The sequence below is a fragment of the Sebastes umbrosus genome, chromosome 8 (assembly GCF_015220745.1).
Source record: "Sebastes umbrosus isolate fSebUmb1 chromosome 8, fSebUmb1.pri, whole genome shotgun sequence".
Lineage (NCBI taxonomy): Eukaryota > Metazoa > Chordata > Actinopteri > Perciformes > Sebastidae > Sebastes > Sebastes umbrosus.
In genome coordinates, this window is record NC_051276.1 from 25,504,631 (window position 1) to 25,517,936 (window position 13,306).

The following is a 13,306-nucleotide window of genomic DNA, read 5'->3' on the forward strand; positions in this document are numbered from 1 at the left end:
CAATAAATATTATTATATTATTTCTGATTCTGATAATAGTACAAGAAAATACTTGAATCTTGAATCTACAAGTTCCTCAAAATTGTACTTAAGTATAGTACTTGAATAAATTCAGTACTTACATTACAAATCACACCGAGACTTTTTACATTTATCTGCACAAGTTTGGACTCACTGTTTCACATCTAGTTTTTGTTATAATATCTATTTGTTTAGTTATTAATCCATTAATAAATTGTGGATTTGTGGTCAATTTGAGGGCAGAATAAGGAAAAAAAAGCTAAATTAAATGTTCTGTCAGGGAACTTTAGGCTTCGTCCTATAAAACCATACATATTCTCATTTAATCAACATCATTGTGATGCAGTATTACAACAAGTGTATCTTATAAAACATAATGAATAAACTGAGTTAGTTTTATGTTACTGTAAAAGTGCCTAAATGATCTGGTGTGATTAATATCAGCAATTTTCCCCTCATGAAGTTCCAGCTTCATTAAATGAAGCTTCACCAGCTGCTGTTACAGACATGTAATAAAATAGTTGTATTGTGTAGCCTAATATACTGAAGGCCCTAAAATGATATAGTAAAAATACCCATTTTGACCACTGGGTGGCAGACTGGAGCTATTTTAGTTTCAGTGATGAAAACAGCCTCATAATGGAACGACATATATAAGAAATTGTATTCAGAAAGTGAATTAGAAACACAGTGTGTTTTCTTGGACTGGTTAAGGGAAACTGTAGAAACGGTGATTAAATAAATATTCTCCCACCCTCACAGAGAACTGTTGAGCCAGGATTAAAACTAAAACCCTGGAGACATTGAGGGAAATTCATGATAAAACCTCTCCTCTCCTCAGTCAGAAAAATATAACATTATTAGTCTTAAAATATCTTTAAGGAGATTTTTCTTGGCTTTTTTTTTTTTAGTTTTACTGATTTGATAAAAAATGTTTCACTGCTGAAGACAAATCAATTTATCTCTAACGTATGTTTATATCTACATATTTTCTTTTCTAAATCTCCTGTTTGTATGTTCAGCTTTTGACCTTTGACATGAAGATGCTGTAGATGTGTTTCACCACTAGATGGTAGCATTTGAAAGCTTTAAACTAAAAAAGATGATCAAGAGGAAAGATGAGGAAACAGTTTCTGCACCTCTTGATTTGTAAAAATGGAGATTTTTTATTAGTAAAATATAGTGTTGTTGCATGTGTGCGACTATGTTAAAGTTAGTGCATGTTCCTCTATAATTATAGGTGTGTTTGCTGTTTTACAATGCACAAATGATCTTTCTCACGCACACACACACACACACACACACACACACACACACACACGCACACACACACACACACACACACACACACACAGATCACTAAAAACAGCTTGTGAATTTCCTCCTAGGGATCAATAAAGTTTTATCTTTATCTTTAATTTATAATATCACATCAACATTTATTTGTTGATTACATTTTGTATTATTCATTTGCAAATTAACTAAAGTTTTAGTTATTACTCAAGTAAAAGTACCTAAAATTTCTACTTAAGTATAATACTAGAGTAAATGTACTTAGTTACATTCCACCACTGCTGGCTAATGAGGAAGTCCAGTTAAATAAATAAGTGGTAGAGTAACAAATGACTCATTAAAGCCAGTGATTATTAATTTAAAATGTGTTATCAGCAAAATAAAACAAAATATAGAAAATATGGCATTTATATTTAATGCACAGATCCCACTTCTCAGCATTTTGTATTTACTTATTTGCACTGTGGTTATATGCTTTATATTTCACATATTTCTCATTTGTTATTTTTTATTTTATCACTTACTTATATTTCTTTACATATATTGTGTTTATATTGTAGTATTATGTGCATAATTTACATGTTACATACTGCTTTATTTCTATTTTTTTACATCTGTTTATATAAGAGCAACTGTAATGCCCCAATTCATGATCAATGAAGTATTTCTGATTCTGTTAATAAAAGATGCTTCAAAAGATGTTGAAATATTTTGTGTTTAAATTAGTATTAAACATAAAAGAAGTCAGCAGCTGCTGATTAACATGTAACAGTCAGTTGTGGTCTGATTACAGCTGACTGTCAAAGAAACCATCCAGCGACTCTCAGCTCTGCAGTTTAATCACATTAAACTCCATGTGAGCAACAAAAGCAACACAGATGAACCCAGAACACTAAGACGGGTCCAATAGAGAGATTTTATTGCATCAAAATTACCTCCAACAATATCTATTTACTGTGTTTTATTCTCACTTTTTTAATTTTAATTCATTTTATGTCTTAAAGCTGAAAACAGGCTGTATGCTACAAACATATGATGATCTTATAGACCATGATGCATTGCTGCAGATTAAACTACTCAACAGTATATAAAGAAGTTAAAAACATCTACAGCAGTAAAATGCAACATAGACATTAATGCAGCTGTAATGTTAATCCAGAAACGTCAGATATAATAGTAAAACACTGACAGGGAACATTTTATTGCACTATGACTGCTTTTAATTTTGATACTTTATGTACATTTTGCTGATACATACTTTTACTTAAGTTCTGAATGCAGGACTTAAACTTGTAGTGAAGTATTTTCATAGTGTGGTATTAGTACTTTAACTGAAGTAAAGGATCTGAATACTTCTTCCACCACTGTCAAACATTGGTGTCTGCACACATATTCCCTTATATATTATAATATTGGAAATATACAGTGGGCCACTGTCTACATTTCTTTGTGTTTATCCACATAATAATAATCTGTGAGTGTTACTTTTACGGTGATATTCTCACAAATCCTACTCAGATCTGTATATCAAAGATGCACTTTGTTAGATACACATTGAAATATGAGAAACTTGTGATATTCTGCAAAATGCTCGTACATACTACAGTGTATAAAGTTTTATTAAAAGTAAAAGTGCTGCATTCAAAATTTGACTGAAGTAAAAGGGCAAAAGTATTGGCATCAAAATATACTTAAATTACCAAAAGTAAAAGTACTCATTGTGCAGAATGGCTTAACTTCCAACTCATATAATATTATTAATTGAATTATATTTACTGATAAATTAATGTGTTCATCACTTTAATGTTGCAGCGGGTAAAGGTGGAGATCATTCTAATTACTTTATATAGTTCTGGGTAGCTTAACCTATGATAAAATATAATAATTTATTGGTTTATTATATTTTATATCAGTAATGTGAATCTGCAAAGTAACTTCAGCTGTTAAATAAATGTAGTGGAGTAAAAAGTACAATATTTACCTTTGAAATGTAGGCTAGTGGAGTAGAAGTATACAGAATGGAAATACTCAAGTAAAGTACAAGTACCTCAGAATTGTAGCCCACTTAAATACAGTACCTAAGTATATGTACTTAGTTACTTTCCACCACTGCTCATCTCTGTCTGATGCTACTTACGAAGGTATAAGATCAGTTAAATAAAGTCAATATTGAGAAACCTGCTGTATTTAACTTTTAATTTTAAAATATTTAAGATATTTGTTAAATATAGAGTCACAATTTTTTAATTAAAAAGTCACTAATGACACTAAGAGACAAGAATCTGATCCATTTGGAAACTCAGATTTATTTGGCATACTCTTCACATGCATTGATGATCCTTAAACATCGACAGTTTTCACAGTATACTAAACATGCTTGCAGGAAATAGATGAGAGATTTTCAAAACAATGGTATAGTCTGTTATACATTCATCCTGTTTTTGGTCGTATCCACGTGACATCTTGAGAGCATGAGTGGGTGACGTTAAAGAGGATTTAACATCACCTCATTGAAGGGGTGATTGATTGACAACAGTTCAGTTCAAACAAGACAGAAAAAGACCCTTTATACACACACGCACACGCACGCACACACACACACACACACACACACACACACACACACACGCACACACGCACACACCGGATGTTCTTTCACAATAACACATTTTTGGTGTCCAGTCCCGGGCTGTTATTCGTCCGTCTAGTGGAGCGGATAGTGGAAAAATCATGCAAATAGTGATACAAGCACCAAATTTGACATGATGACTCCCGAGTGGACGCTTGGCAAATATGAACGATTGGCCACTTGAAAATCCAAGATGCGGGCCAAATTGACCTGCCGATAATGGTTTCTCTCGTAGAAATTCATCTACTTGGTCGAGTGGGGGATCAGTAGTCCACAGTTTCCTTCCCTGAAAGACCGGATAAGCAGGAATATGACAAGCGCCATATCCAACACCGGATGCTAGAACTGGAACTGTGGACTCTCAAGCTGCAAAACCCACAAAGCAAAGACTCAGCAGACAGCCAGAAAGTAAGAAAAAACTTATTGGAGGATGTTAAAGCTGTAAAAATTAGATCAAGCATACAAGAAAACATATAACTCTATACATCACACATTCAATTTGACCAAGTACATGCATTTTCCTTAAGAAAAACATTCTCCGCAAGTAAATTTGACAGCCATCCTTGAAAAATTGCCGCCATATTGCAGTTCAAAATTGTTAAAACTATCAAAATTAGATCCAGCATGCCAGGAAACATATAATTTGACACCAAGATCACTCAAATCGATCAAGTAGATGAATTTCTATAAGATAAATAAATCATTATCAGCAGGTCAATTTGACTGCCATCCTGAAAAATGGGGTCTATCATGGATTTTCAAGTGGCCAATCGTTTATATTTGTTTAGTTGAATTTGTCTGTAAAAAGACAAAACAAAGAATTTACTTTCTCCGCCGCCTCAGGTCTTTTGGGGCGAGTAAACAAATTCTTCTTTTGTTTTTTACTTCTGTGATTATGAGTGTTCTACAGTATTGTTATGCTACATGGTACAAGAGTTTGTCCACTACTTTAAAGTCAAAACTGCTCCACCAAATGAAAATCTGCTCAAAGATTGTAGGTCAACCCCTTGAGAAGTTCTATGAATCAGCCTATCATAATAACATCTTAAGGCTCATCAAATCGGAGATACAGGGTTCCACGATTTAATTAGGTTAGACTGAAACACTCTTTTGTGCACCAGTCAATCCTCAAACTAAATATGGGGCCTAATCCCAGATCAAATGTGCGTTAAAGGGCCCTGAATATCATCTTCTGTGATTGTAATGTTTAAATGTATCTATCCTTGTTTCTTGTCTTTGTCCTTTCTGTGATGTTGCAAATGGAGCTGCTGTGACGCAAAACAAATTTCAGACCTGTCTGACAATAAAGTATTATCGTATCATAGTGACCCCTCGGCAATCATCATGCCAAATTTGGTGCTTGTATCACTATTTGCACGATTTGATTGAAAAATGGATGTTATCCGCTCCACTAGTCAGCAGCCTCCTCAGCTCAGGTGGAGGAGTTGAGGATGCGGGAGTCTGCGGAGTCGGAGCGCTCTTCGTACTCCTCATCGGGGGAGTAGAGGCCTGGTTTGGGTCCCAGCGTGCAGCTCTCCTCCTGGATGCTGATGCGCGGCTCCTCGGAGGCTCTGGAGGGGAGGATGGGGGAGCTGCGGAAGCTGGCGGGGCCTGCGGGGGCCGCTGGGGAGAACGGCGACACGTACTGGGCCGCCGAGCGGAGCTGGTACTGCTGCTGCAGGGCCATGGTATTCCACAGAGTCACGTCGTTGTGCACGAAGGGGCTGCCCTGGCTGCGCGTCAGGGAGTTGCGCAGCATGAGTGGGTAACGCGTGGGCTGCGGGAAGGACGGGTGCTGCAGGGGGACACCCAGGGGCCCGGCGGACACCACGCCCGAGGCGGAGTCGGACGCGAATCGGAGGGACTCGGGGACCCGGAAAGCAGAGCCCACAGACCACTTGGCGGAGGAGGACACCGGGTGGTAGGAGCCCAGCGTGTGCTCGAACAGGTGTCCGTTTGTGGGCAGCAACAGGGTGTCCGGGTGATGGTCAGCGTGCGTCGGGTGTCCCTCTGGATTCCTGCTGGATAGCAGCACCTCGATGGCTCCTACCAGATCCCCCCCGCAGCCTCTGAGGATGAGCTCCAGGACCGGAGGCTTGTGAGCGGGGAAGATCTTCTTGAGGACCTCCAGCGGGGGCCGGTTGCCCCGCAGGCTGAAGGGCAGGTTGATGGAGCCGGCGAGGCCTTCGATGAGCACGGCCTGGTCACCGGGGCTGACACTCGGATACTTCTTAGGACTCTCGGCTTTGGCTTCCTTCTCGGTGCTGCCGGCTTTAGGGAGGCTGTAGCGGCTCTCCTCCGGGTGGGAGGGGGTCTCTGGGGGATCCGGGGTGTAGCAGGAGTTTGGTTTGGAGCCTTCAGGCGAGCTGACCGGGTCCTGCTCCTTCTCACTGGAGCTGCCTCCGTTTTCAGCCCCGGAGCCCTCATCAGGACCGTCCTCTGCTGGCTCTGCAACACAAGAACTAACAGTCAGGGGCCAAGTTTGTGCAGGAAACACATGAATTAGAGTATTGCATGAATTAATCTGACTTCAGAAACATTTTCTGCAACACAAGAACTAACAGTCAGGGGACACGTTTGGGCAGGAAACATATAAATTAAAGTATTGCATTAACTAATCTGACTTCAGAAACATTTTCTGCACTAAACTGAGCTCTGAACTCCTCAAGAGGAAACCAAACACTCAATGAATCTCTTGTCAGCTTGTCTCCAACACACAGATCTTTATACTTTCTCCTCCCCAAAGCTGTTAACACAAAGTGCTGACTGTATGTCAGAGTGAGGAATCTATCGTCGATGCCTTTTGACCACATTGTGTAAACAGATCGCTTGTTGCTCGGTAACATTTCATCTGAAGTTGACCTCGTGCAAGAAATATGGCGATTGCATTCGATTGGCCTGCAGCTGATTACCGTCATCTGTTAAAGCACTCAGCTCCGACTGTCAGCCTCATGTGGAGTCAGCTGATAGCTGCTGGTGTCCAAATAGTTTCAGAAAACAACCAAAATCTGCACTGTGCAATATCCAATAATTCAGTAATTATCACGGCAAGTATGTGGGAGGAATAATAAGCATCCTATCTTTTCGTAAAAACCCAAATAAACACTAACTTGCTCAGCAAAAAAACATCTATCAAAATACTGAAATTAGAACAGCTAAGTCTACCAGTTATTTAAAAAAATAAATAAATAATAATGTCAGCCTTCAAATGACCACATGTCTTAGATATTTTACAATATAATTGGAAAAAAACATGATTTTTTTTCTGACTGAATAATTGTTTGATATTTTTGTAGGCTTATAAAAATAATTCCTTGAAAAATAAAAAATAAAAAAGTCTTGTATTTTTCCAATAAATTAATAAAAACAAAAATATACAAGAAAACATCAGCCAATTACAAATATTACCAGCACTAAGAGTTCATTTGCAGATAAAATCCTTTCTTAAAACGAATAATTAACCCCTGTTTGATTGATACCCTTGAGTGCTTAATATTATTTATTTTTATTTAATTTATGAAAATAAATAAAAACTGAGATATCTGTAAATTAAACCTTCTCATCCCAATTAACATTTTTCATAATATTTTGCAAAAATGTCACAAAACAAACAATGTTATTTTACCTTTAGCACAAACACTTAATGTTTTTGATCTGTAATATCCTCACATGTCCTGTGATCGACAACGTTTTAATAAAACATGATTTTTTAAAGTTAATTTATCTGTTTTCTTACCTCTTAGTCTCTTTGGTGCTGCTGTAAAATGAGAAATTCTCTCCCTGAGAATTAATTTTTATCGTTATCTCATCTTCATCATTTCAATTTTAATTTGAGCAAAGGTGTCATTAAATAAAGCAACATTTAGAGGAAAATGTGTTTGACTGACTTTTTTTTGTAAATTAAATATTACTTTAAAATGCACACATATGTCAGAAACCTAAGGTACCTTTGAAATTGAACATTTAGATTTGGATGGTACATTAAAATAAAAATCTCAATTCCAATATTCGTGTTTTTTTTTTGCATTTATTTATTTATTTAGGAATGCATTGAACTTGCCATGTTTTCAATTAAAAGATTTTTGACATAATTTTCCTGCAGGATTGTGCATATAAACAATTCAAATAATAGATATATTCCTGTAATTAATATTATTATTATAATTTGTAGTAGTAGTAATATTTTGCTAATTATTTGGTCATTTTTCATTCCATGAAATAAAAGCAATAAATTGATGAGAAATGTAAACATTTAAAGTGAAACTTTTCTACATGTGCATGTTTGAGCTCCGGCCTCTGCATATAAACAATTCAAATAATAGATATTTGGTAAAGTAGTCTTGTGATAATGCTGCTATTTGTGATTTATTTATTATTATTCATTATTATTTACTATTAGTATCCTTGTAATAATGTAGCAGTTTAAAATATTTCTGTAATTATTATTATTATTATTATTATTATTATTACTATTATTATTATTATAATTTGTAGTAGTAGTAATATTTTGCCATGTTTTCAATTAAAAGATTTTTTGACATAATTTTCCTGCAGGATTATATATATAAACAATTCAAATAACAGATATTTGGTAAGGTAGTCTTGTGATAATGTTGCTCTTCCTGATTTATTTACTTTTCTTTATTATTCTTTATTATTAGTATCCTTTTAATAATGTAGCAGTTTAAAATATTTCTGTAATTATTATTATTATTATTATTATTATTTGTCGTAGTAGTAGTAATATTTTGCTAATTGTTGGTCATTTTTTTTACATCTTTCATTCCATGAAATAAAAGTAATAATTGATGAGAAAAATGTAAACATTTAAAGTAAAACTTTGTACCTGTGCATGTTATCATTAACTGTTATTATCCTTGTTATAATATAGCAGTTTAAAATAGTTCTGTAATTATTATAATTTGTAGTAGTAGTAATATTTTGCAAATTGTTTGCTCATTTTTCATTTCATGAAATAAAAGTAACACATGATGTGAAATGTAAACATTTAAAGTCAAAATTTGTACCTATTATTATCCTTGTAATAATGTAGGAGCTTAAAATATTTCTGTAATTATTATCATTATGATTATTATTATTATAATTTGTAGTAGTAGTAATATTTTGCTCATTGTTTGGTCATTTTGTCATTTTTCATTCCGTGAAATAAAAGAAATAAACGATGAGAAATGTAAACATTTAAAGTCAAGCTTTCCTACCTGTGCATGTCTGAGCTCCGGCCTGCAGCGGTTCCGTGCTGCTCCACCTGAGCTCCAGTTCCTCGGTCCTCTGCGGTGCTCCTCCCTGGTTCCCCTCGCCGCCTCCAGCTATGCCGATACCGGGTAGAACTCGCAGCGACTCCGGGATGAGGCTCTCCAGACTCTCGTTGGCCTGCTGCCGGCGGAGCGCCACCTGCGCTGCCATGACGCGCTGCCGCTCGATGATGAGGATGCACTTCTCGCAGGTGCAGTCCTTGAAGCGGCAGTAGCGCTTGTGACCTTTGAGCCACGACAGCACGCCGTGGTTCCGGCACCGGGCGCACTTGGGTGTCCTCTGCAGCGGGGCTCTGGGCTGGGACACCGGAGCCCCCATGTACAGGTAGGGGGACCCGTAGCCGTTCATGGTGTCAGCGCGGTTTCACTGGACGCGGCAAGTGCGTCTGCGGAGAGGAGAGGCGAAGCGGCGCGGCAGGAGTGTTGCAGAGATGGAGCTGCTCTGCACACACGCATGACAGGAGCAAGAGCAGGAGAAGAAGGTGTTGGCTTGTTGTTGTGTTGAGGATCCACCTTTCCTTTCCTCCTCTCCTCTGGCTGACAGCACAGATATGCATCAGGGGCTGACACGCACTTATGGAGACGAGTAGTAACCAAACGCTGTCACTTCGCGTCAAAGCACGCTGCAAAAAATGTCCATGTGCTATGAGGCTGGAAAAAAAAAAAACCTGCCAAGTGAGGATCAGATAATGTTTCCCTTGCGAGGTTTCACACGTTTGTAGAGTTTCCTTTAAAAACGGAATAATAACCTTCTGTCAAGATATAACATCTGGTTTGCTGTGGGAACAAATATTCTCTCTATTTAGAGATTTTAAGACTTGATACTGCAGATGCACTTTTCAAATGCACATTACAGCTTTATCAATAAGAAGATGCAACATTATCTCCACAAATGGTCCTAGAAAAGGTGACAGGCCTGTAATGTGATATTTTACAAGACTGTATGTGGCCTCTGCATGTAGCAAACAACCTTTAAAACCTTTATAAGGAGCCCAAAGGACAATATATAAACGCAGGAGGTTTAGCAATTCAACATTAAAGAAAATGTGAAATTTACTCAGAAAATAGCATCATAAATACCTTCTATTGATGCTAAATATAAACAATTCAACACCCCAGCTTCCAAAATTGGCCTGTCATGAAATATTTTATAGATTGTATGCAGGAATTACAAATTTAGAGGTTAAAAGACTAAATATGTTACAGCTCAACATGAAAAAAAAACAAATTTAAACTGAAAACATGTCTAAAAGATATGTGTAAGCCTATATTCAGAGTCCAAACTCAACTCTGTTGATGCTAAATATCAACAATTTGTAATCCCAGCTGTCAAAATAGGCCTGTCATATTTTATATTTACATTTTATAGATTATATGCAGGAAATACCAACAAATGTAGAGGTTAAAAGACTAAATATGTAACAGCTCAACATGAAAAAACTAAAATTTAAACTGAAAACAGCTTTATAAATGTCTAAAAGGTAAGCCTATAATTCTGAGTCCAAACTCAAACTATCATCTGAACCTCAATAATTTGAATGTCCCAGCTGTCAAAACTGTCCCATAGTGAAACATTTTAACTATGCAGGGAACAAATTGACCATTTCAGGTTAAAAATCAAGTTTAAAAGACAAACTGCACCAGTTAGTGCCTTTTCTATTGACACCCAAATGTAGATTTTTCAAATATAAAGTGCAAATTTCTTATTTTAAGAAGTCAACATGGGAAAATATAAAGTTCAAACTCATAATAGCATCATAAATATATACAGGTTGCGTGTAGCCATAAGTCAACTGAATATCTAATTTCCCTGTCCCCTCATGAAACAAACAACTAAATGAACATTTACAGGACTTAAAAAGACATTTTCTAATGGCACCAATTTGTAGATTTAGAATTCAACATAACAAAAACATGAAATTTAAACTAAAAAGAGCTTCATAAATACTTAAAAAAGAAGTTTAAATCTTTAGTCTGAGTCCAAAAACTTGAACTGGGAAAAATGTGACATTCCAGCTGTCAAAACTCAGATCTCTTTAGATAAATATCCACAAAAATGTTAATTTTTAGGAACTAACAGCACCATATCGTATTCAAAGATCACCTATAATTTCATTTTAAAAGTCAGGACGTATGTGCATATTCTCCCTCCCTGTTGCCTGCAGGCCAATAGGCTATAAGACTTAATTTGGACAAAGTGCTCGCAGCGTCTCGTACCTTTTACACAATCGTACATAACTTAGATGATTAGGTCTCTACATGTATAAAAGCCCTTTGGGAACTATGTCGAGGATGCTGATATGTCCCTTCTGCTGGACTAATAGAGGGCATTGAAACATAACACCGGACAAAGCCGGGGCCCATTTCTGACCGTAAAAAAGGTTTATTCAAGCAAATAATGGGATCCGAGCCTCGCGCGGCTTACAGAGAATAAGAGCACGGTAAACTTCCCCACATGAAGCCCGTCTCCAGGGCTATTAAGCTTTTAATTGGAAAATAGCAGAGGAAATTTCAAGGTGACTAGAGTGGCTTTGCAGTTTGTGCCGGCCGAGTAGATTTGTGGGGAGTGGGAGGCGGCGGGTGAACGCCTACACCACAACGCATAATAAATTTATTCATGTTGTTCGTTGATAAAAGACTAAAACACAAACCGGAATAAAAGTTTATACTGCAGGATGCTGTATAATTGGCAAAAGGCCGGATTGTTGATGCAAGTTGAAGATGCAGAAAGACTCATTTAAATATCTTGTGTGGATTTAAAATAAAACACAAAATTGATCTTAATTTATGAGAAAAATGCCTCTTCTTTATTAGATGTGATACTGTGTGTTAGAAGTACAATATTACATAATTAACACATCATTTAGGGCTTAAAAATAATAGAGGAAATTTCCATTAAATAAAAAATAAACAGGAATATGACACCTGAATAAAATATACCATAGATAATTAAAAAAAACTTAAATATACTTATGGTTTTCACAGAACAACTACACGTTTATAAGGAATATTATATAATAATAATATTTATAGAATAATATATAATATTGAGAATCCCAGCTTTTCTTCCCAAAGTTTTAGATGTTTTGTGACTCCCTAAAATGAATAATATATTATTATATCATAATGCTGTAGTTAGCTGGCGAGCTAACCATTAGCTAAGTCCCAATTAGTTCCTGGAGCTTCTCTCCATTTTCTCCCTCGTCCACTTTGCGTTTACTTTCCCCTGACGTTTTGTTCACCATTGCTCACCATTTAATTTAATAAAAGTTATTGAACAGGGAAAATAACGCTCTCTGAGCCAACATCTTGCTAACGGTCAGTTAGCCAAATCTTTAGCTTGTTAGCTTAGCTTAGCTCTAGCTCGGTCGCTAACGGGACAATAAGCTCACACAGGAGGTATTTGTACCATCATCTCCTGCCACATAACCGTCTGCTCTTTTGTGGGACAGTTTTTACTCCGACAGAGGAGGTTAAATAATAATAAATAATAAAAAGTGAATGGTGAATCACAGTTAATAAGCTACGTTAGCTTCCAGTACTTTGGACTCTCTGGCTCATGGCAATACATCCGATAGTTGTGGAGACATTTCAGTCGAATCACAACCTCGTGATGGTGCTAGGGTTAGGGTTCATCCTCTGGGGAACATGAACGTCTGCACAAAATGTCACAGCCATCCATCAGGTGGGTTTTAAGACATTTTAGTATGGACCAAAGTGGTGGACCGACAAACAATCATTGCCATGCTGCTACTTAAATGGGCTAAACAAAAAAATTAAAAGGAAAGTAATCATAATTTTATGTAAAAGAAATGTTTTTCTTATTTATCCCTTCATTCCTTAAGGGGTCTCAACTCCCAGGTTGGGAACCACTGTCCTAGATTTAAGTTTATAAGATATATTCACTCAATACGGGACGCACATTGTGTGATTTTCATTAAGTCAAAGAATCAGTTTGTTTAATTAACTTAACATTTCATTCAATCCCTCACTGAAGATCTTGGACCTCATGTTTATATGAGCAGAGGAACCTCCTCCAGCAGGGCCTCCCTTCAGGAGGAGGAGCTGACCTCTGCTGAGTGGGGTTATT

The 13,306-nt window shown here is 36.7% G+C and overlaps 1 protein-coding gene across 1 annotated transcript; it reads right to left on the reverse strand.

The window, feature by feature from the left end:
- Positions 1-5,219: 5,219 nt before the first annotated feature.
- dmrt3a (doublesex and mab-3 related transcription factor 3a) lies at positions 5,220-10,445 on the reverse strand. The gene is made up of 2 exons (XM_037776871.1): positions 9,163-10,445; positions 5,220-6,391 (listed from the first exon to the last, which is right to left on the reverse strand). The coding sequence occupies exons 1-2, from the start codon at positions 9,563-9,565 to the stop codon at positions 5,376-5,378; spliced, it is 1,419 nt and encodes a 472-aa protein (XP_037632799.1). The 5' UTR covers positions 9,566-10,445; the 3' UTR covers positions 5,220-5,375.
- Positions 10,446-13,306: the final 2,861 nt, after the last annotated feature.